At 36.0% G+C, this 25,529-nt stretch overlaps 2 protein-coding genes, 1 long non-coding RNA gene and 1 pseudogene across 3 annotated transcripts; 2 read left to right on the top strand and 2 right to left on the bottom strand.

The window, feature by feature from the left end:
- Positions 1-940: 940 nt before the first annotated feature.
- Positions 941-3,453, bottom strand: LOC119980707 (annotated as a pseudogene).
- Positions 3,454-4,689: 1,236 nt separating this feature from the next.
- LOC119981304 lies at positions 4,690-6,061 on the bottom strand. Its single transcript, XR_005464090.1, has 3 exons — positions 5,928-6,061; positions 5,610-5,746; positions 4,690-4,998 (listed from the first exon to the last, which is right to left on the bottom strand). It is a non-coding gene; the product is annotated as an uncharacterized LOC119981304 (long non-coding RNA).
- A 9,838-nt stretch (positions 6,062-15,899) lies between these two features.
- LOC119980706 lies at positions 15,900-19,772 on the top strand. Its single transcript, XM_038823503.1, has 6 exons — positions 15,900-16,279; positions 16,521-16,615; positions 16,763-17,891; positions 18,968-19,018; positions 19,271-19,489; positions 19,694-19,772. Exons 1-6 carry the CDS (start codon positions 15,900-15,902, stop codon positions 19,770-19,772), a joined length of 1,953 nt encoding a protein of 650 aa, XP_038679431.1.
- Positions 19,773-23,074: 3,302 nt separating this feature from the next.
- On the top strand, positions 23,075-25,386 carry LOC119981129 (WAT1-related protein At3g28050-like). The gene is made up of 7 exons (XM_038824153.1): positions 23,075-23,348; positions 23,456-23,518; positions 23,621-23,737; positions 24,020-24,260; positions 24,369-24,527; positions 24,629-24,780; positions 24,981-25,386. Exons 1-7 carry the CDS (start codon positions 23,158-23,160, stop codon positions 25,129-25,131), a joined length of 1,074 nt encoding a protein of 357 aa, XP_038680081.1. The 5' UTR covers positions 23,075-23,157; the 3' UTR covers positions 25,132-25,386.
- Positions 25,387-25,529: the final 143 nt, after the last annotated feature.

Raw genomic sequence — 25,529 nt, 5'->3', positions numbered from 1 at the left:
TGTCTCATCTTCCATTAGAGCCAATTTATCAATAAATTTCTCCAAATCTAGATCTTCCATAGTTGGAGAATGGTTGTCGAGAACTTGCAGATACAAAAAAGTCCAGCAATAATCAATGTAGAGAAACTTAAAAAAAAAAACTTATAGATAAACTACCCAAGAAGACTCGTCATTTGCCGAAGCAATATGCCACTCTCCAAGAAACCCTAAGTTCACGAGACTTTCAAAGCGGTCGAGAAACAAAAGGCAAAAGTAGAAAAGGAAGTGGAAATGGATATAAATCTAGTAGAAAAGGAGGAGGAGGAGGGTGATGTTCGCCGCCTCCTTCCCTCCAGTAAAACGTTTAGGGTTTTCTTTTTATGGAGAAAGAAAGTCTAGGGTTTGTCCCCGAAGTATGTTCAATTGACATTTCATTGTATTTTTTCTTGAAATAAGGGATTTTGGGATGGGGATAGGATTTGAATCCAAGCCTTAATGGATGGATCGATCTCTTACATGCAACGTAATTGTCGTTCAACCAACGGCTCACTTGCACATTTCATTGCATTATGTCTGGCTAAATTGGTACAAAATTTCTTCAGGTTGATAGTTATGAAATATTCAATGGATAAAAGTTGTCACATTACTTCAAATTATTATATTCATGGTCTAACTACTGTATTTAACGAAAACGTATTAGCACGAGTAGCTCAGATGGTCCTCATGCGTGTGATATATCATAGATGTCTTGAGTTGAAACCTCCTCCCCTCATGTATTCAAAAAAAGAAGAAGCTATACTTGGCACGAGTGTTTGCAGACGTTGGAGAGGGTTTATAAGGTTGGGAAGGTAACTCAGATCAAGAAAAATATCTTCTCATAATAATGCTTGATCAAGAACACTAACATTAAGAAAAGAATTGTTTCTATTACAAATACACATTGAGTAAGGATGTTCAGTTGTTATGATTCAGAGCTAATGGATCTTTCTTCTTCATCCTTAATTGCATTTAACATTCTCAAAACTTGATTTATGGCTGGTCTGTCACCAGCTGAAGGATTTATGCACTTCAAAGCTACCTGAAACATTTGCACCATTCTCTCTTCACTTGCACCCTCAGAGACCATAACTATGTCAAAAACTGCAACAGTCCATTCCTCTCTAACAAATGAATGTACCCATTTCACCAAATCAATCCCATTACTGTGTACTAACTTCCCAGTCAAAAGCTCAAAAAGAATCAATCCAAAGTTGTACATGTCAACCTTGAATGAGTTCTGCAAGGAGTGATTTTCATTATCAACCGACATTAGACCGTATTCGCTTATCTGCGGCTCCATAGCATTGTTAAACAAAATGTTCAAAGATTTCAGATTTCCATGAGCAATCCCATCTTCCCATAACTCCTCATGCATGAATTGCAATGCTTTAGCAATGCGAACTGCAACATTCAGTCTGCTTCCTCAATCAAACGGTGGCCATCCATTTCGCTATCCTGAAACAGAAAGAGTGAAAGACTCATTGATAGGCTGGACCATGAGTTATTGTGTATATCAACCACTCACATTTAGATTTTCTGTAGGCATGAGAACAGGAAAAAAAAAAAACATACCATGGATAAGATTGAAGAGGCTGCCATTGTGCTGATACTCATAAACCAAAAGCTTCTCTTGGTTTGAACAATAAAAGGCAATAGCTGGTAGCACTTTGGGATGCTTCACTTTGTCTAGTCTCAACATTCTCTTCTTGAAATTGTTTTTTGAAATGTTCCAGTACTCTTTGATCCTCTTCACAACCACAATTGTTCCATCATCAAGATTGACTTTGTATCGGCTTCCACGCTTTCCTCTTCCAAGCAGTTCTGCCGGTGCTTGAAGCAAGTCCTAGAATCTCAATCTTTGGGCTGCAGGACTCGCAAGAAGTACAAGCATAGACGAAGCCATACCGCTTTCATTGGAAGTAATTGAATACTCAGATCTAGTGGTACCAGTCTTGTAGTCACAAGAAATCCCGCTCGGCTTGTCACTACTAGCACTCACTGCCCTTCCCTTCTTTTTCTCACCCAACCTTTCTTCTTTGGACCTCATTTTACTAGCTAATTTGAAGGCAGCAAAGACCACTACCACTAGGCCAAGAACCGCAAAGCCTGAGTAATTAAGAGTTCGATCTACTGATGGTTCTTTGTGCTTCTCTTTTGGTGGTGGTGCTGGTGGTGTTGGCGGATGAGGTGGACATGAATTTGATAGTAGCTCCCCACATAATCCAGGATTGCCTAAGAAACTGTCGGCAGAGAATCTCCCTTGGACATCAGGAATTGGTCCACTGAAGTTGTTGTTGGAGACATTAATTCTTGAAGAATAGAGAAATCAAAATTTGGTATTGCCCCAGTAAGCTCATTGTTTTCAGCAATGAAGGATAGCAGGCCAGAAATCCAGAAGCTGTCCAAAAAAATCATTGTTCGATATATAGATCCTCTTTAGATTACTCAATCTTGGCATAGAGTCAGGAAGACTGCCAGTGAATTTGTTACCACTTGAGTATTTTACAATTCCCTATCTCTTCAGGCAGAGAACCAGAAATGTGGTTCCCTTCCAAGTTCAAGTGAGAAACAGACTCCGCCACCACACATAGATAAGCAGCATCAAGAATTCCAGCCAAATTTAACTTGTTTAGAACAATTTTTCTGACAATCTTTGAAAGTGAATCACAAGTAACGCCAAGCCATTGATCGTTGCAGGAATCTGAATCCACGTTTCCAACCCCAGCTTTGATTCCTCTATGCATCTCCTTGCCAAAGTTTCTCCATGAATTGTACTAATGCCGCCTTCACTTGCTCATCTTCTGCATCTACAGCCAAAGGAAACAGGACTAATATCAATACAAAGAGTACTGATATGGATTTAATTGCAAGCGCACAAATCGCACAAGTAATAAAGAGATGAGTAAATTATCGTTTCCACTAGGGATGTGTTGGCAATAGAAATCAATGTCAAACAAGCAACAATTATGCAAATTGGGGAAAAGGATTCGAGATTGGTTTTGATTTTAAGTAAACTAATTAAAAAGAAAAAAAAAATCAAACACAAGTATGTAATCGAAGATGGAAAGCACTAGGGTACTTAACTTCACCTCACCTATCCAATTCAATTCCCTTGGTTCCTTAATCCTTAATTCATCTCTCAATAATGACAATCGATTTCCCAACCTATTCAATGTTCTATTCCTAGATACATCAAATGTGTTTTAATATAAATCCTTGTTATTCCTAACAATCGGATTAATATATCAAAAACCCATTAAGAACTATGGAAATCATTTAGCGATTGCATAAGTTACAAACCTATATTCCTATGGTTCATGCACCATATGTCATCTATGGCTTGAGGCAAACCCTAGATATCTCCTTCCGGTCTCAATCTAGGCAACAAAGCAATTGAATGATGATCAAACATCCAAAAGCATTAAGCACACTCATAGATAATCAATAAGAGAGAGAAATCAAGAAATAAGAAAACCAAGTTTATTGAATCTTCAAGGTTTGGTTACATTAAGACCCTAGTAAGAAATCTAGCCACTCATGGAAGCAAAATACATCATTAAAACAAAGTAAATCAACCAAAGAAGCTAGGATAGAAAAGGAGAGAGAAAACCCCCTTGTTGACCCTCTTTTTCTCCAAGCTCCAACGGTGGCTCCAAGCTCTCCAATGGTGGTAGAATGTGTATGAATGTGTGAGAGTGTCCTCTAAAACCCTAAAAACTACCTATTTATACCTCCCTAAACTCCTATGTCGTTTCTCATATAAGTTGGGGTCGTTTTGGTTCAGACCCACTTGAATTCGGAGTTTTTTTGTGAAATTTACTGTGCTGTGAATAGTAACTCCGATCGATCGGGAATATTTCCGATCGATCGAAAATACAATCTGTCTTCCACGAGTTTTTGTTGTGCTGTGAATAGTATCTCCGATTGATCGGAAATCAGTTCTAGACTCCAAATCTTCATTTTGCACTCTTTTTCTCTCTTTCTTGCCGTGGCACCTACAATATGCAAATATAATTTTCTTAGGCATTATCAACTCTTAATCAACTCAAAATGAGATGAACTCATGTATAAAAGATGCACAAATATATGTATATATTTGACACATCAAGTACCCTGATGAGAATCCGAGACATTTTGATTTCATTGACAATCACAGTTTTCGCAAATGGTGGTAGGGCTATGATTTTGCTTTATCGAGTGAGCTTAATTGAATGAATAGTAAGAGCATAAAAACAAGAGGAAACTAATAAGACTAAAAAAATGCGGTTGCCGGCTCATGAATAATAAGCACTAAAGCAACGAGTTGGCTACCGGCAGCTTTAAACAATCAGAATATCTTGAAGTCTAAGTCAGTCTCAACTGGCTTCACTGGATACAGTTGTTGAATCTTTGTTGTGTGTGATACAATTGGAGCTTTCAAGTTTAAAATTCAGTTATATTGTGACTGTTCACAAAACTCTAAACGACGTCAAATTTTTAGACGGGGAGAGAGAACTCGAGCCTTGGTCATCAAGGTGATACACACCATTCTTATCACTCTACCTAGTGGCTCGGGTGTAAACTATATCAAATTTAACATATAAACAATTAATGATTATCTCAATATAAGCTCCACGTCAGCACTTCTACTAGTCAATACAGAAAATTTTCACCAAAGAGATTGCAGGCATGTAACAAAAACTTCAACATTGGTCAAACAACAGCTTTCATAAAGGCAATGGTTTTTGTCAACATAATTTTACAAGCAAATGTGTGCAGTTATACGACTAAAATACAATGGAAAGAATGGACTAGAACTAGAAGATCTATTGCTGTCTCTACAAGAAGATTAAAGATAAAGAGCATTTAACTTGATTACGGGGCCAGCAATTTCATCATCACTTGATCCGCTTTCCTCATCACTGATCTCCTCTTCACCACTTTCGTCATCAGATTTCGAGTTCATGATGTTCTCCTTTTTCGCATATCGCTCACAGTACTCTGCTCGACGAATATGAGAAACAATTAACATTCCTTCGAAAAGACAACTATGATGCAAAAACACATCCTCGCATTATCCTCTAATAAAAGACATATCACCTCATATGATACAGTTAAACACTTCAACTTCAGCCATATCAGTATCACAGAGTTGAAACATGATTCGTGTTTGTGTTTAATTCACGTTCGTGCTTAACTCATAGAAGTCTGGCCTAGGACAGTTAAATAGGAAACCTCTGGTTGTGTCATGAATATGAAAAGAAAATATCATACTCTTGTCAACCACAACACTCTCTTTTTCACCATTACAAATACATAACAAAAAAACATAATCGCTTTAAAAAACCTCTGAGACATTACGGGTGTAAATGAGCCAAGCCGAGATTCAAAAGTGTACCCTGGCTTAGCTCGCTTACTGAACGAACCCAGCAACTCAGGGTTTTTAGGCCACTCGGAAGTTTCTATATCAAATGAGATCCAAGTTAAGCTTTTCTATAAACGAACCAAGCCTGAGCCATTATAGGGCTGCCCTTGAGCAGCTTGCCAGCAGCTCTGTACACCTACACCCCAACAACACCTCACTCTAAATGAGAGCAGAATAAAAACTTTACCTTTCAGGCTTTCACTTTTTGATCAAACTGTTTTCTATCCTTCATCATTAATGAAGCTGCATCGCCGTTTAGTGGATCTGAAGGATTTAGGTAGAGCAAAAGCTGAGGAAGAAAAACTTCAAAAACATTTAAAAGATCTGCATTCAGAAGACAATTTCTTTAACATGATAAGAGCAATCCTAGAAAATCCAACAGAGGAGAACATGAATGCCATACGTGAAAACAATGAACAAAAACAAACTGTATACGTGTGGGTGTAAATGGTGTTAAAATACATTTAATAGCTTCTTCGTTTCATGGCTTTTAACAGATAATTACCAAACATTGGACTCCATGATTGATTAATAACATCCAAGCATACCGAGCCAGACCTGCAACTAGAAATTCAAAAAATTAGGAAGCTATCTCACCACAAAAGTACGACGTAGTCAACTCCCTAATGATCACAAAAGTACGACGTATTCATACCGCCAGCTGAATTACAAAACCAGCGGAGGCAAAAAAAAACACTAGATTTAGAACTTTCTCATGTCAATGTTTTAACAATCAACCAAACAAAATGTAAAATAAAAGGATTAATTAATCAGACATATAAGTCATAATTGAATAATGGTCAATAATGGTGGGGGACATAGGAGGGGTTAACCCTTTAAAAATTTCCTAAAACTCATCCTTTCATTGATAGAGCAATTTCCATGCAATGGTTTGAAAGATTGACCTGTAAAATTTTTATTAAGAGTTTGTGTCCTATCCATTTTATTCTCAAGTCTTATAATTAGAACCTTTTCATCTATTCAAACCCCTGTAAAGAATGCTGGAAATATTTATGCCTCCATGCTAGGTTACTAAACCGAACATGTTTCTACTTACCTAAACAGTACATGATCAGTAACAAAAGCGAGCTCATCTATAAATCCTAATCTAGGATGCAACATGTATACATGCGAATATTCAATCATACAAAAAATGCACAGCAAAGCAATAAAAATCTGCAAATCATGCTAAAAAAAAGGACAGGAGGAAAGACATTACTTTCTTTTGGCCCATGAAATTCCACATTAAATTCATGGAGACCATCGCTTATTGTCTCCACATTGTAATCACTCATCATCCTGAAAAAAATAAACACGGCAATGAGAGAGAATGAGTTTCGCCTCATGTGTCCACTGTTGTATCGAGGGCTCAAATCTTAAAGTCTATAGGTTTTGAAGCCGCGAAGAAAGAAAAGTACAACAGTTTTTGGAAAATTGGAACATAGAGGTTGTGGTACTGCATGTAGTTAACTATAGAGTTGTCTTAGTCCCCAAAATTGCCTCAACTCTCTCTTGGATCTGCAAAGGAAAGGTGTCTCTCTTTTATTATGAACCTTCCTAAACTCTAAGCTTACTCCTAAAGAAGCTGTGAAGGATCTACATGTATTTCATCTCGTGAATACATTAAATGGGCTTTTGATCATAGACAAGTTAAAGAACACATTGGGTGACGAGCCTTGCCAGTGAACTCCATTGTCTTAAAAAAAATATACAGATCTTTTTCTCATGCATCAACGTAACTCTTCTATCAAGTCATGATCTCAATCACTCTTCAATAATACATACTTTATATCTATTGAAACAACTATCTCACAGTTCTCAATCCAACTCTCATCCTTCCAAGGCCTTTTACATATACAACTGTGTGGAGAGGGAAATGGACGGACCAAAGCAATCAACCAACACAACCAACCATCAGTCAATTATAGTTTCTCTGTATCTTCTAGGTCTATTCTAATCTTGTTAGCCTTTAGAATTTAGATATAGAACAATGATTGTGAACCTAAGTGCTAGTGTATAAGCACATAAATATCAATAATATATAGGTCAAAGAGACACCAGATTTAATCTACCTCCAAATAGTCCCTAAGCACACAAACCCAAGTACGTGCCACTACTTGAGGCTAAATTAAGAACCTAGGAAGCACAGACACTTCCCATATGAAGCCGTCCCGGTGTCGGACACCGACACACCTCGGACACGTGTCCAGGCCATGTCATGCTTTTTTTGAGTTTTGTAATGAAAGGACACGGCTGGACGTGCCGTGTCCTCTTTTTTTACCTTGTCCTGCACTTTCTTCCGTCAGAGTTTAATAAAGCACTTGTGAGCCCACACCTTTTCTTCTACCAGAGTTTAAAAAACACTAATGGGCCCATACTTCTTTTGTCAGAGTTTAATAAAGTACCACTAACCCACTCATTGTCAATACTACTTGAAAATAACACTACAAAAACAGGATAAGAAAGCACTACTTGGCCCACTCCTGAACTTTTTTATTTTTTATTTGTTTACCCTTAATAATTTGAAGAAACTAATAAAACTAGAAACTATATATAGTCTAATTGAATTCAAAAGTATATATATTAAAATCAAACATTATTCTATTCAAAAACAATTGTTTATATTAATTATTTTATATATGATTTATATTATATATATATATATAATACATATATATTATGTATACATGTCCTAGGCGAGTCCGTGTCCTATAAAATTTGAAATTCCCATGTCAGAGTGTCCGTGTCGTGTCCCGTGTCCGTGCTTCCTAGTTAAGAGCTGTCGATGCTAAATTTGCATCGAAGTATAAATACGTATAAAGTAGAAAGCTTTAAGAAAATGACGACACAAAATTTACGTGGTTCGGCAACTTGCCTATGTCCATGGAGTATAATCTTTTATTAGAGTTGAGTGTCAAATGATCTCCTTACAAATGTGGAAAAGATATGTATTTATAGGCCTTGGGGGTTTGTCAGTTGATGCAGTTATGTCATTTCCTAAGACAATTTAACCGCCTCTGGTAACCTCCTGTTGTAACTTCTCCTGCCTTATTGTAACCATCGAATAACTGAATTGTCGAATATACTGCCTCTGGCTAAAGTTCTTTTGTCTGGGAGCTGCCAACCTTCTAGAACCATACATATGGAGTGTGTACTAATTTGCTCCACAAGAACCTCAAAGAGAAACAAGGATAAACATTACTATGAATTAGTCGTGAGAGACTTCATCATCAGAAAAATAGTTTCCTTGATTTTAGAAGATGAGAATATAAAATAAGGACCACAATGCCAGTCATTACTAGAGCATAAAACAAATTAAATTTGAAGTAAAAGGATACCAAATTGTGAAAAAATGATGTTGTCCAGATTAAAAATAACAAGATAGATTAAATTTGAAGTAAAAGGATACCAAATTGGGAAAAAAAAATGTGTTGGATTTGGAGTTTGATTTGATTATCACAATTTGTGGTGATTGATTGAGGTAAATTAGTTGTGATTAGAATCCCTGTAATTAGTCAATGTAATTATTTCTTTCCTTGCATAAGATATACTAAAGTCCTAAACATAAGGACTTGATAGCTTTGTATAGACTACTTAAAGAGGCCATCGTTACAGTGAATGATATAACCAAGTGAAGCAATTATTCCTTGTTATCTGTATATCGTTTTTTATCTTGGTATCAGAGCAAGGCCGTATCTTTACTCATCCAAATCTTCATGGCTAATACTCAATCCGAAACCTTCTCTTCCTCCACACCCGAACCATCTACACCAATCCTCCATGTTCACTCAGAAAATCCTGGTTTTAAGCAGGTATTACCCTTACTGAAACTAACTATGATGTATGGTCCTAAATTCTGGGGATGCAGATTGCAGCACTTGAACGATTGGAATACATTATAGGAGATACAACCTAGCCAAAAGAAACTAATGCTTCTTATACAAAGTGGTATGCCGAAAATCAAAAAGTTAAAGGATGGTTACTAACATCAATGTCCCCTAAAATCATGAAGCGTTATCTTCAATTACGCACTGCACGTGAAATATGGACTGCTCTTGAAAAAGCTTTCTACGATGGATCTGACGAGTCTCAGATTTTTGCATTGAATCAACGAGCCTTCTCAACTAAGCAGTGGGTCGTCCTCTCTCAACTTATTATGGTGATCTTGTTGAAATTTTCCAAGAGCTAGATCACCGTGATAAGATTGTTATGAAAGATCCGGATGATGTAACTGCATATCGAAAATCTGTTGAACGATTGTGGGTACATATTTTTCTGCATGGTCTTGATATAGAATTTGAACAAATTTGAGGTGAAATACTTAGAAAGGATCCAGTCTTAGATTTTGAAGCTACATATGCATATGTACGCCGTGATGCTATTCGCAGGACTACGTCCAATGGAGAACCAGACCAAATTGATTCATCTGCTGTGGTAGCTTATTGCTCCAAGTCTCACCAATGGAAGAACAATTCAAAATCTGGGCCCCCAAATCGAAGTACTGATAATGGTAAGTCATCTGGATCACAGAATCGAAGTTATGAAATAGGAGCTACGCGCTCAGAATGTCTCTGTACACATTGTGGTCAGAATGGACATACCAAAACTCAATGCTATGAACTTATCGGGTATCCAGAATGGTGGGATCCAGCTAAGGCACCAAACAAACGAAGTTCTAAACCAAGTTATCAAGCATCTGTTACTGTGGCAGAACCTGTCAACAATCCTCTGGAGGAATCGACATCTCTAATTGCTACTTCAGGTAATCTCGGTAAGGCTCTTAATATTTCTGCACCTCTGAGTAATAATGTATGGATAATTGATTCAGGAGCTACAGATCATATGACCTTTGACAGTAAAAATATTCAGTCCTTGAACCCATCTTGTCAACCTATTGTGTCCACTGCTGATGGTGCCCCATCTAATGTAATTGGAGAAGGTAACGTCAAACTCACAAATAATCTCAACCTGGAATCTGTCTTGGTCGTACCTTCTGTTAATTATACCCTATTGTCCGTTGCCCAAATAACCCGCACTCTTAATTGTATTGTGATTTTTTGGCCTAACTTTTGTGTTTTCAAGGACATCCGGACTCAGAAGACAATTGGCTATGGTACTAGAAGGGGGAGCTTTATTATCTTGATATGTCACCAGGAAGTACAAATAAGCTGTCTCAAGTTTTGTTGACTGATAGTTCTAACCACAATCAGAATTCTGACATTTGGTTGTGGCATCGACGGTTAGGTCATGTTTCCTTTGGATATTTAAAGAAATTATTTCCAAAATTATTTTCAAAGGTGTCTGATGCTAGTTTCAAGTGTGATATTTGTGAACTGGCTAAAAGTCATCGAGTTTCATTTCCTATTAGTATGAATAAAAGTGTCGCATCGTTTATGATTGTTCACTCTAATGTAGGGGGTCCAGCAAAGACTCCATCTTTGAATGGTGCTCGTTGGTTTGTGCCATTTATTGATGATCATACTCGTATGACTTCGATTTGTTTGATGAAATCAAAGGATAAGGTTACTTCTTTATTTCAAAAATTTCACAAGATGATAGCTACTCAATATCAAACTCATATCCAGGTTCTTCGTACGGATAATGGTGGGGAATTTGTTAATCATGCCTTGAAAAATTATTTGAATTTGCATGGTATTGTGCATCAGACTACTTGCCCCTACTTGCCTCAACAAAACGGGGTTGCGGAGCGTAAGAACTGCCATCTCCTTGAAATAGTACGGGCTTCTCTATTTGGAGCTTGCATGCCTACAAATTACTGGGGTGAAGCTGTTAATTTGGCGGCTTATCTTATTAATCGGGTACCATCTAGTTCCTTACACTTTCAGACACCATTTAATGTTCTTCATTCAACTGTAAATGCACCTAGTGTATCCAACTTGCCCCCAAGAGTATTCGATTGTGTAGCTTTTGTGCATCTTCCCAAACCTGTTCGCAATAAGTTGGAACCACGGGTTCTCCGTTGTGTCTTTGTGGGATATGCCTCTCATCAAAAGGGCTATCATTGCTATCACCCCCCATCTCAACGGCTATACACTACTCTTGATGTAACCTTTCATGAAAATACCATGTATTATACTGCACCCAAATCTCCACTTTAAGAGGGGAACCAAAATGAACTGGAGAATGAAGCTAGATCTGGAACTGATTCCTCGAGAGAATTGGCATATATTAATGATGGAGATAACCAGAGAAGAGTGACTGATCATGACCTAGAAAGTCAATGTGAACCAAATGAAGCTAGCCAAGAACAAGTGGACAATCAGAACGTCCACACATGTACCCCAGATGAGAATGATCAACTGCATCAACAAGAAGACCAATCAGTAGAAAAATTGCCACAACCTGAACTTCAGGCAGGACAATTGGCTCAACCTGAGTCCCAGGTAAATTCACAAAAGAGTGCTACCCAACCGAGTCACCCGAGGTATACCTGCATCAACCTATGAACCCTCGCTTAACTCCAAAACCAAATATCCCATGAGTCATTTAGTGTCTTACCATAATCTGTCAAAGGAACATGAATCTTTTATGAATCAATTATCTGCTACATCTATTCCTAATAGTGTGCAGGAAGCTTTAGGAGACCCCAGATGGAAGGCAGCAATGAATGAAGAGATGAAATCTCTGCAAAAGAATTCAACTTGGGAAATCATAGGTTTACCTAAAGGGAAGAAACTAGTGGGATGTAGATGGGTCTTCACTATTAAATATAAATCGGACGGGACCATTGAATGATTCAAAGCTAGACTAGTTGCTAAAGGGTATACGCAAACTTACGGAGTGGATTATATGGAGACATTCGCGCCAATAGCCAAAATTAATACTGTCCGGGTCCTACTATCATTAGCTGCCAATCTTGATTGGCCATTGCATCAGTTTGATGTGAAGAATGCATTTTTGCATGGAGAATTACAAGAAGAAGTGTATATGGATTTACCCCCGGGGTGCAGCATGAAAATTGAGGGTGACAAACGGGTTTGTAGATTGAAGAAGTCATTGTATGGTTTGAAGCAGTCTCCTCGAGCATAGTTTGGAAGATTCACTAGTTCTATGAAGGCATTCGGGTACAAACAGAGCAACTCGGATCATTCTTTGTTCTTAAAGCATAATAGATATAATAGTAACTGGAAATGATACAAAAGAAAGGAAGGCGTTGCAGGATCATTTGGCACGTGAATTTGAAATGAATGACCTTGGCTCACTAAAGTATTTCTTGGAAATTGAAGTGTCGAGATCAAAAAAAGGTATTTTCCTATCCCAACGAAAATATGCACTAGATTTGTTGAATGAAACTAGCATTTCAGCTTGCAGCCCAGTTAGTACCCCTATGGAAGAAAATTTGAAGCTAGGGATGGATCCGAAGCAAATACCTGCAAACAAAGCGCGCTATCAAAGATTAGTTGGGAGATTAATGTATTTGGCACATACTAGGCCAGACTTAGCCTATGTGCTAAGTGTTGTTAGTCAATTTATGTACTCTCCTAGCGAAGAACATATGAATGACGTAATCTGTATTTTGCGTTACTTGAAATCATCTCCTGGTAAGGGAATTATGTTTACAAAAGGAGCTGATTTGAATATTGAAGGCTTTACTGATGTTGATTGGGTCGGGTCAATTGATGATAGACGATCTACATCTGGCTATTTCACATTCGTAGGTGGAAACCTGGTTACTTGACGAAGTAAAACACAGGAAGTGGTAGCTCGGTCTAGTGCTGAAGCCGAATACAGAGGAATGGCTAAGGGAGTATGTGAACTGTTATGGATTCGAAATCTAATGCAAGATTTACGTATTGAACATAATAGACCTATGAAGTTATATTGTGATAACAAGGCTTTCTGTGCTATTGCTCATAATCCAGTTCAACATGATTGAACTAAACATGTTGAGATTGATAGGCACTTTATCAAAGAAAAGCTAGAGGCGAAGATCATTGAAGTATGTCATGTTCGATCTCAAGACCAACTTGCGGATATTCTCACCAAGGCGGTATCTAAACAAGCGTTCAATAGTTGTCTCAACAAGTTGGGCATGAGTGACATCTATGCACCAACCTGAGGAGGGGTGTTGGATTTTGAGTGTGATTTTATTATTACAATTAGTGGTGATTGATTGAGGTAAATTAGTTGTGATTAGAATCCCTGTAATTAGTCAATGTAATTATTTCTTTCCTTGTATAAGATATACTAAAGTCCTAAACATAAGGACTTGATAGCTTTGTATAGACTACTTAAAGAGGCCATCGTTACAGTGAATGATATAACCAAGTGAACCAATTATTCCTTATTCTCTGTATATCGTTTTTCATCTAAATGATGTTGTCCAGATTAAAAATAACAAGATAGATACAACCAGTGAAAATACAGAGTATCAAAAATAACAAGTTAGCGAAAAATAATCAATACTTCAAAAAACCCATCATCGCTTATATCAGCAAAAAATGACAATAGAACCCACAGAGAAGGAAAGATTAGGTTGCTTACCTGACTCTAGCAGCACCAAATTGGGGATTTTCCTCAACTAATCTGGAATGTCCTGTCTTGGTGCTTGTTGTTGGGTATTTTTGATATGGGTTTTCGTTCTTGGTGTCTTTTTTGGTGGTTTAGATTGAAGGTTATATGTTCCTTGTTGACGCAAGGCTTGGGTTTCTTAATTTCTTTTGAAGTGAAAAAGATTGTTGGTGTGTGTTGAATTGATTCTCTCATCATGTGTTTTAAAATCTAGGAGTTGATATTGTCACCTATTTTTTCTAATTATTACACTCTTTTAAAAGTGGCATAATAAAAAAAAGGACAGTTGATGTAAACTTTATCAGCCACCTTCTTCCCTAGCAAAGATTGTAATGAGGAGTATATGATTTGACAGTCCTTTTTGTTCTCACTTACATAAGATATTTTAATTTTTAATAATGATAAAAATTTTGTCAGGTATATTTTGTTTGTTTTTTCAGAGATTCTTTTTACTTTTCAAAGATTTTTTTGATCATACTCCTATTTTTTATTATAGTTTTAAAATTAGGATAATGCTTGAGACCCCCAAAAAGTGATCCCCAAAAGATCCCCATTTAATGTGGAGTGTTGGATGTAAAGTGGGTCCTACATGTGTGTTTTTAATCAATGGTTATTTTAATGTCACATAGATTTGGTGGACTTTTGGAGGTCAAATTTTAGGGGCCTCTAGCATTGTCCTTAAAATTAATACTTTGATATGTTTCTACCTTATCATCCACCTTCTTCCCTAGCAGAGATTGTAATGAGGAGTATAAGACTTGACAGTCCTTTTTATTCTCACTTACATCATATATTTTAACTTTTAATGATGACAAAAATTTTGTCAGGTATATTTTGCTTGCTTTTTCAAAGATTCTTTTTACTTTTCAGAGATTCTTTTTACTTTTCAGATATTTCTTTTAATTTTCAGAGATTCTTTTGACCATACTCCTATTTTTTTATTATAATTTTTAAATTAATATTTTTATTCCCATAAAGCCCCTAATATCTCTTCGATAAAAATATTTTCATTATTCTACAATAAAAGCAATGTCTACTTTTTCAGCCAAAACTTCCACTTCAACATGCAACATCAATACTAATTTCATTATCACTAGAGGTCCTTCCTGAGTTTGGAGATAGTTGAGCTTGGTATATCTTTTTTTTGGTTTAATTTAAAATGGGCCTCTGTATGATGTTTAGTAGAAAAGATTAGACACTCATTTTATCTACTTGCTAATGCAGATTTCGCATTAATATGGATCATCGGAAACTTTGGGGTAAAGATCTAAGATTGTCAAGTGATTCAGATATTATGTTAGATCAAATAAAACAAGAAGAGGAACTTCTGGATGCGAGCAAAGAAAATATTGAAGTTGATGTTACGAATGAATTTTCCACCGATATGGTATGCTCCATAACTAAATTCATATATGTTATATTTTGTTAATTCATACATAAATTATTATATTTTCATGTATTCAATTCACGTCAATCGCTAATTGAGTGGGTTCAAAATATTGAACGCAATTTGAGATTTGTTATTGTTACGAAAATGTCAGAGATTGGTGGATTCGGGAGGAGACACAAATTATTGTTACAATGTGAACGTGGTGGCACCTACAAAAGTAAGAAAACCTCCACAAGGTTAACTGGCACAAAAAAAATAGAATGTCCATTCATAGTGAAAGGGTTGAAATTGAATACAAATGATGATTGGATGGTAAGTGTAGTATATGGAATGCATAACCATTCCATGACATTATATATGGAGGGTCATACATACGTGGGTAGGCTTTCTGCTACTGAAAATGATATATTGGTGGATTTATCTAAGAATTTGGTTAAGCCACGAAACATCTTGTATACGTTGAAGAATAGAGATTCGAACAATATGCCTACAATTAACACTATATACAATGCACGTCAGAAGTTTTAGACTGCAGAGAAAGCTAGTAAATCCCAAATGTCACAACTCATGTCATTCTTACACCAGTACGGGTACGTTTTCTTTAATCAAAGTAATGCTCGGACTGATGAGCTTGAAGAATTATTCTTTACGCATCTAGGCTCGTTGGAACTATTGTGTGCATTCCCGCATGTATTACTGATGGATGTTACCTACAAAACTAACAGGTTCAGGATGCCTCTATTTGAGATTGTTGGTGTGACTTCAATGAATATGACATTTTGCATTGCATTTGTATTCTTGCAATCAGAAAAAGAGGACAATTATATTTGGGCACTGATAGAGATTGGTGTTGATGAGGTCGTGTGCCCAAGTGTTTCCCGAGGCGATGAAACTGCTCTGTACATGGCACATCAACAGAGCTGTTATAGCCAACTGTAAAAAAATCATTTCAAGACAAGCAATCCTAGGATGCATTCTACTCCATGTTGCACACATTACTAGAATTAAAAATCAAAAAATGCGTATCTGTACAATTTATCTGCTCTTGCGGTAAATTTACAAAGCTACTCCAAGGTCGTGAATTTATTAAAAATGTATGGTTGACGCCATATAAGGAGATGTTCATATCCGCCTAGAGAGATACGTATATGCATTCGGAAATGTGACAACTAACAGAGCTGAGAATCAGCATTCTAAGTTGAAACGACACTTGGGCACTTCACAGTCGGACGTGGAGTCAACAGTGTCATCTATTCATCAGCTCCTCCAAGGTCAGTTCATATCAATAAAAGCTAGTTTGGAAAAAAACAAAAATATTGTCTAACATCGATTCAAAACAGAGCAATTCTGAGAATTACAGGGTTTTATTTCAATTGACGTACTGAATTTGATTTGGTTGGAATTTGAGCGGGCTAAAGTTGTCGGAGAAGACGTCTACTCTTGCATATGTAAACTTTGTACGAGTAATGAACTGCCATGTGCGCACGAGCTTGCAATAGATACAAATGAAGGTCGTCCTACACCACTTGCTTGCATTGATAAATTTTGGAAGAAACTTGACTTATTGCCGTGTGTTTCTCCTGAAGATGATGATCTCAATTGTAGTGTCGAGCTACAAATGTTCACAAAACAATTTAAGCATCAATCAAGGCCTGGTAAAGTCAGTCTACTAAGGAAGTTAAGGGAGCTAATTAATCCATCAATAACTGCACTTCTTCAACCTGTTGTTAAAACTGATATTTGTGGACACCCCTCCTCAAAAAAGAAAGTAGATAGATATAATAATGGCAATCCGTCTGCATTCAAGTTTGTTCAGCATGATTTGAACCATTCCGAGGAACCAAGTAGACACAATTGTTCATCAGTACGCTCCTCCTCGAAGAAGAAAAAAGACATATCTACCCGTGGTAAAGCATCTGAGTTTATGCAACATGATTTTCTTCATTCTCATGAACCAGGTAGACACAGTTGTTCATCTCTCTATAATACTTCACCACTCCCTACACAAAGGATTTCAAGATCGAATTCAGTTAACCATGAGCATGGATATCTTTGTCAGTTCTCACCTACATTGCATCCTTACATTATGTTTGTAAAAGATGTAAGAGCTAATGGAAATTATGACTTCCGGGCTATTGTTGGGTTGCTTGGTTTTGGCGAGGATGCATGGATGCACGTCCATCAAAACTTGATTGACGAGTTGAGAACATTCTGGACAGAGTATGTTGATCTATTTGGTGGTTATGATCGAGCATGTTCCATTGACAACTCACTGAACTTTTGGGAATCATATAGAGCAGCACCAATTCAGAATTGGATGATGATGCATAACATGGGTCACTTGATTGCTTCAAGTTATAATGTCATATTACATCTTCTTAGTTCTGAACAATGCTTGACATTTTTACCACTACGATCAGTGCCACCACCGTCACATGAACATGTTACTATCACTATCGGGTTCGTTAATAATAATCACTTTATCCAGGTTACCTTGATAGAGGATTACCCGATGCCTCCCATTATGATTCAATGGTTTAGGTACAGGTACAATTGCACAGCTGCATGGGTTACACCGTATACAGAACAACTTACATCATACATTTAGTGTACTTGTTCTATATTTCCTTCTGAAACCATTGTGTTATAATTTACATAATTTGTAAGAGTGGTGAGGGATTACATTGAATATCTAAACTTGATAGAAAAACCAGACAATTGAATTTCGTAACTTGTCCTTTTTGTTTGAGAAATTACACAATATGAATCTCTCTCTCTTCACATCAAGTTATCATTATTTTATTGAAATTATTATAAAAATAAAAGGACAAAAATAATAACAAAAGGACAAAAAAGACAATTTCAAAAAGACATTATCATGTTAATGCAAAAGGCAGTGTTAGAGACATGATGTGTACACATTAATTACTTGTACACATCATGTCTCTGACAAGGTGTGCAACAAGTAAAAATGAGGGTGCATAAATGAGCGTCATTTAATTTAAGGTCTCTAAACATCATTCCCAAGAGCGGATTTTCTATAGTTTTGCTTCTGTGCATCATTATTAACGTGTTTGCAACAAGTCAAGACTATGCGATATGTCAAGACCTCAAACAACAATATTGTTAGATATAAAAAATGTCTATATGCTACGTGGTATAATGAGGTCATTTAGTTGACTGAGTGAGTGGAGACTGAGTGAGCGACCAAGATAAGACAGTAATTGGACGAGCTGGAAGCTTGAAGAAGTAAATCGATCAAACATGGTAGTTATCCAAATACCTCAATGTGTGGAGAAAGCGGACAACGTGGGCGTTATATAACCTAGAAGAGACGTGACAACACCAGGATGTGGGGGACACGTGTCAACCAAGGAAGAATAAGTTAATCAACACTACTGAGCAGTTAAAAGAACATGTGACACTTGGCAACAATTCAACGGATCCAATTGTAAATATCCGTGTTAACAGTTTTCTTGAACATTTATATAAGCCTAGATTTTAGATTTTACAGAGCCCGATCAATCAAAGACTCAAAAAGAACATGTAATTTCCGTTTCATAGCATTTCAATTCAATCGCCTTTTTTACAGTTTCTTCTTCTTGTGTTTGCGCCCCTTGAAGACCAATTTCTTTCTCGCGTTTGCATCCCTTTTTGGGACTTTGTTCCAAGAGGTTTGTTCCTGCACACATCGTCTGATCTCATTTTTTTGCAACACTCGAATTTCGTTGCAACAAATATCAAAAATGATTTGAAATGTAATTTTTTATTTACGGTTCGTTTGATAGACAATTTTATATAATGTAAATAATAAATAGTGGTAATAAATGTTAGCATATATGATTCCTGAAATATTGGTAAGTGTTTGGTTGTACTTTTGCAAGTAGCATTTATGCTCTCAATATTGTTGTGTAAATTACTTATAGGAGTAATACACATTTTAATAATAACCTTGGAAGTATTGTCTCATTGCTTACTGATAGGCAAGAGGAGAATGGACATGTTCCATTCAAAGTATCCTACTGTTGTTTTAAGGCTTGTAAGGAGGGATTTAGGAAAGGCTGCAGACCAACATTAGGAATTGATGGATGTTTTTTAAAGGGATTAGTTAAAGGGGAATTATTGACAGCAATGGGCCAAGATGGGTTTAACTAAATGTTCCCATTAGCTTGGGCTGGGTTTTGGTTGAGAACACTAAAGCATGGACTTGGTTTTTGAATTTGTTGAAGCATGATTTAGGGACTATTGAAGGTGAATGTTGGACTCTGATAAGTGACAAGCAAAAGGTATGTGTTTGTGTATTTTCAATTAATGTTAAATGATATGTTATTTGTATTTTCCATGTCAAGGGTAATTGATCGTGGAAGTGAGAGTATGAAGAACAAGAAGAATAGAGCTGATGGAGGGCCATTTGGTGGGCAAAGTTGATGTTGCTGACATGTTATTGTTGTATCCATCTCTGTTTTCATTTATGCTTATGTTTATGTTGGAAATGTTGGATAGTATTTGAGGATGGCTTGTGTAATGGATCTATTGGAATTATGTTTATGTACTGAATCTATTTGACTCATTTTTTATGGATGGATATTTATGGATGCAAATTTGGTGTTAGTCAATAGTCTAATTTGATCCATTTGTTGAAAGTACAAGGGCTCAAAAAACCCATTAATTAAAGTATAGGGTTCTTTGACCCTAAAAAATGAAGTTTAAAATCATTTTAAAGAAATTGTTACATATCTACTTTCATAGTCAAAACAACAAATTGGACACGTGTTATTATTTTATTGGTCAATAACATGTGCTCGCCTAGTCAGCATATTAGAATTTATCAGAAAAATTCAGCTCAAATAGATAATTGTCACATAAGCATCGTTATAATAGAAGTTCCTTGAGGGGCCAATTTAATCCATTCTTGCAAATTGAGGGTCTTCAATCATCCGAAAAAAAGTAAAGGGACTCAAATGACCCGTTTTACAAATCGAAAACTCTAAATATCCCAGCAACTTTAGATCCCAGCAATTGCCCAGTCTATGTGGCAAGCTTATGTAAGCAATGCCAACATAGCATCAATTAAAATAAAAATAACGCCTCTTTATATTATATAATGTAAGGACAATATTACCCTCACTCTCACATAAATCAAAGCCCTAATAGCAATGCTTTTGCACCTCCATTCCCATCCCTCCCACTTTAAACCCTCTGTCGACCATCTCCATAATGCGACAACAATCACCAACAAATACTCCATTTTCGACAGGACCTGGAGTCCCATAGCTTCTTCTTTCGTCGTCAGTAGAAGTAAACCAGGCTCGTCATCAATAGCTTCTAAAAGATACCAGAGATCCGGTTGAGACTCACCAAAATCTGAAGTCAGATGAACAATGGGTATCGACGATGATAACGAAGCGAATACTTCTTGCTTTGCGTGTTTTACTCGTGTTTTTTTCCATGGAACAACCTAAGTTGTAGCCATTTTTTATGCTAATATATGATTTGAATATATATAAACTTGTTGGTGGGCTCCATTAACCCTTGCTTTGTATAAATCTGATCTAGTTGATGAAGAGGTTAGCATTTAATGGTCAATTTTTATGCTGATATATGCTTTATTAAGACTAAATTATGCTATAGATGTTCTTTCTAATTTGGTGGATGTTTAGGGTTTAGTTTTTGATGTAAAAGTGTTTATATGCTGTATTAGTATACATGTGGAAGGATTTTTTTTCTCTTATACAGAGTGTTATATTTCATTGTTTTAAAGTAGTATAGCTTATTATTACATTGTTTTTTGAGTACCATATATTGTTATTACATTATTTTTTAGTATTATAGATTCTTATTTACATTGTTTTTAAGTGTTTCCCATCATTATTACATTGTTTTAAAAAAAATAATGTAATTATATAAACAATAATTCTATTTGTTTTGTATTTAATTTCAATCCAATGTTTTTGAAATTCTAGACAATAAATCTATTGATTCTATTGTTTTTGTATGCAATTACATTGTTTTTCATGTTTTTAAAATAAATAATGGGATTTCTCATCATATACATGTAATTAACATTATTTTTTTAAAAAAATGTAATATGTAATTTCATGAAGAATATTGAAAAAAAAGATTTATGCTTTTTTGGAATATGGACTTAGTCTAAATTTCACCTTTAAAGCTTAATTACATGTTTTTAATATCATTTTCTTAGTGTTACACATTATTATTACATTTTTTTGAGTTTTTCAAATTATTATTACATTGTTTTTCAATATTCCAGATTTTTATTACATTATTGCCAAAAGCAAAGTAACTAAGAATGGTTTGATAAAACATATCGACAATGAATCTTGTTTTTAAGAGGATTACATGTTGATTCCGAATATATAATTTTTTTTTGAAATCTAACATGTATTTTGAGAGATAAATAGTTTTGAATTTTCGTTTAAGAATAAAAAACATCAGTGATGTCATCACATGCCAAGAAAAAGAAATTGTACTATGAAATAAGGGTATTTTTATCCCAGAAAAATAATAAATCATCCAACTTTACATATCATATAGTGATGTATCAATGTCATATAGACTGAGAAGCTTTTGTGATAATATTTACTGAGATATGTAGGGCCATTTTGGATCAGTTTTTTTTGGAGCATTTATACTACTTGCTAGTATAAATGCTCCATGTCAACCAAACAACAATTTGTGACACATATTTTGAGGCAATTTCGTGCAACATTTATACTACTTTGTGAAATGCTCCATCAATGAACAATTTCACATTGTTTACCCAGCTTTTTCCAATCTTACCCCCAGTATATTATTGATTTACCAAATATACCCTTAGATGACCTAATAAAATTTAATTAACTTATCAAATAATGTATACCCTTACCAAATAATGTATTAATTAAATTTAATTAACTTGGTAATTTATTAATTATTTATTATTTTCTTCAATTAATTTAAATACATTTATTGATTTTATAAAATTTGTATGTTTGGATACAGGTATACAATTAAAATGTATAATACCTCTACATGTAATTTATCCAATATTCTACCCAACACAAATGTTAACAGTAAAAGTTCAACCAAACACTTACCCAGCATTCAAGCAGCATATCTATCACTAAAATCTACCACCATTTCTGCTACCACTATTTCTACTAGAATATCTGTTACTGTACAAATGCTCTACCAAACTAGCCCGTAGTGTTACCGTTTACAAATTAGAGAGGTTTATGTGTTACTTCACCCATTGAATAACAATCATTGGTTTTTAATTTCTTAGGGCAAATGCAATAAGAAACAATTTACTGGGCCAACATTTTTGTTGGCCCGGTCCTACCTCTATTACACAAAAAGTCAAGTCAAACACGTATTCTAATACAGCCACATCAGCAAAACACAAATTTCTATACACTTTTTCTTCCCACACACTTTCTCTTTCCACCCAACCCAACAACATTTCATTCCTCCATATTATCCACAACAAAACTACACCAAAACATTAAATATCAATACATCCACATCAGCAAAACATTTATCCCAATACAGCCACATAAGCAAAACACATTTTACAATACAGCCACATCAGCAAAAGACAACATCTTTGTTGGCCCAATACCACTTCACCATTGCATTTGCCCTTATAACAAACGCGTGTTGCAGGTGGATGCTAGATGCACGTGACTGCTATCACCTGCATTATTGTCCGCGGCTCTACCGTACAAACCCACAAAATTATCAAAAAAAAATATCGCTTTATTCATCCACACATCCAGGAGAAAGTGGGAGAGCGAGCGAGAGAGAGAGTGAGATGGGTTTTAAGTCATGGTTGATGGCAGCGCTTCCGTTTGCATCAATGGTCATTTTGGAAGGCCTGGATGTGGGTTTGACTACACTAAGTAAAGCAGCCATGGCTAAAGGCATGAGTCATTATGTTTTTGTTGTTTATTCCAATGCTCTTGCCACTCTTCTCCTCCTTCCTTCTTCTTTCGTCTTCAACAGGTTCTTCTTCTTCTCCTCCGTCTTCTCCCTTCCCCGTCTTCTATCTTTTCCTATTTTATATCTATCGTGGTTTTAAAATTGATGTTGAATTTTGTTGTCTTGTGCAGAAAAGCGATACCCCCACTCACTTACTCCATACTATTCAAATTCTTCCTCCTCAGTCTCTTTGGGTGAATAATTTATGTCAAGGGTTTCAGTGGTTTTCAATTTTGGAAAGTGGGTTTTGCTTTATTGATGGAGAATTTGGGGTTATCTGGTTTGGGTTTGTGCAGGATCACTATTATGCAGAACTGTGTGATGACTGCTGTGAATTACAGCTCCCCTGCCCTTGGATCTGCAATATCCCAATTAGTCCCTGCTTTCACTTTCTTGCTTGCAGTCATCTTCAGGTTCTTCCTCTTTCTATTTTTTATAAGATTCTCCCTCTTACTATTCCTCAACATAATCTGAAAGTGGTTTATGATTTATGGAAAATTCAAATTTTAGACCCAAGTAATGCAAAAGTTGTTTAATGTGCTGGTAGCTTGGAAAATTGATACACATTTTTTGTTCAGATATCTTAAACTGAATTAGATGCGCTAAACATGTCAAAAAAAGTCTCTGAAAAATAATTTAATTTGGGCTGCATTTGTTTTGTTTTGTTTTTTTTTTTTGTTGTTGTGCCATTTTAGGATGGAGAAGTTGGATTTGGGAAGCTCTAAAAGCCAGATCAAAATCATAAGCACAATCGTATCGATTTCAGGAGCATTGATCGTGATCCTCTACAAGGGCGCTCCTATAATTTCCTTAGACGTTCAATCACAGCAGGAACCACTTCCCTCCATTTTATTGGCAAAGATGAACAATTGGGTATTAGGAGGCCTTTTGTTTGCAGCTGCTGGCTTATCTCTGTCAATATGGACCACGTATCAGGTATTAGTGCAATCCCCATGAGCTCCAGAGAAAAACAAAAATTGAACGTCTGGTTTTATTCATGCCTTTTTGAGATGGAACTAACAATGTTACATGACATAATCCAAGGCGGTTGTCGTAAAAGAGTACCCATCACAGACGACTCTACTCACCTTCTATTGCTTCTTTGGCACTATTCAATGTGCCATTGTTTCCTTGATTGCTGAGAGAAACCCAAATACTTGGAAATTGAGGCATAATATTGAGTATATTTCTGTCATTTACTCGGTAAGCATTCAACGAAACATTTCAAGGCGATTTCTTTTAAAATTTACCTCTAATTAGAAGTATTTCCCCTCCTTGTTATCACCCATTTTTTCTTCTTCAAGGCTGTATTTGGGACTGCAGTGACATCTAATGTGATAACATGGTGCATACGGAAGAAAGGTCCTGTGTTTGTGGCCATGTTCAAGCCTGTTGGCATTGCTATTGCTGCATTTCTTGGCGTGATCTTCCTCGGTGAAACGCTCCATGTTGGAAGGTAACCACATTCTCTCTTTTATCAATTGGGACATTCTTTCTTATCATGTAGGTCATGAGAACCATTATTCATGAATACTCTTGTTGTGGGAAGAAAGTCCTAAACAAAATAGGGTAGCATTTTTATGACTGTTTTTACAGAAACAAATGCATAATATACTCCAGCATTGCATTTTATTTTTTAAATTGTTGTTGGTGCAGTATTATCGGAGCAATCATAATTGTTTTCGGATTCTATGGAGTGGTGTGGTCGCAATCCAAAGAAGAGGAAGAGAGCAGGATCCTCGTACTCGAAGGGTCGCGATTAGCATCTCAGAGAGTCCCTATCTTGGAAAATCGCACAGATGTGTAAACAACTACTATGATTTATGGTTCTTCCACGATGACAAGAACCTTGAACAAGGTTTTTCTTTTGTAAAAACAGAGATATGCCGGTTAATGTTCCTTGAGAACTATATGTATTGCCATACTTGATGTAAACATGGCAACATCCATGGTAAAATGTTCATTTTTCTTACGAGATTTGGTATATGGATGTGAAGACGGCATTTCTTAATGGCTGTACAAATTACATTTTATGAAAATAAGAGGATGATGGTTTTTTTTTGTGTTCCCTTTCTTTATTGAGTGACTTTGTGGATAAATTGCAGTTCTTTCTTCAAGATTTTGTTTCATTCTGTATAAGTATCTGAAAAGTTGAATATGAAAAGCACTAAAAGCCAGTTCAAAATAATAAGAATCTCAGGTGCA

Source organism: Tripterygium wilfordii, chromosome 16, assembly GCF_013401445.1.
Source record: "Tripterygium wilfordii isolate XIE 37 chromosome 16, ASM1340144v1, whole genome shotgun sequence".
In the NCBI taxonomy this organism is placed as follows: domain Eukaryota; kingdom Viridiplantae; phylum Streptophyta; class Magnoliopsida; order Celastrales; family Celastraceae; genus Tripterygium; species Tripterygium wilfordii.
The sequence above is the reverse complement of the archived record's forward strand: the minus strand, read 5'-3'. Positions and strand labels throughout refer to the sequence as shown.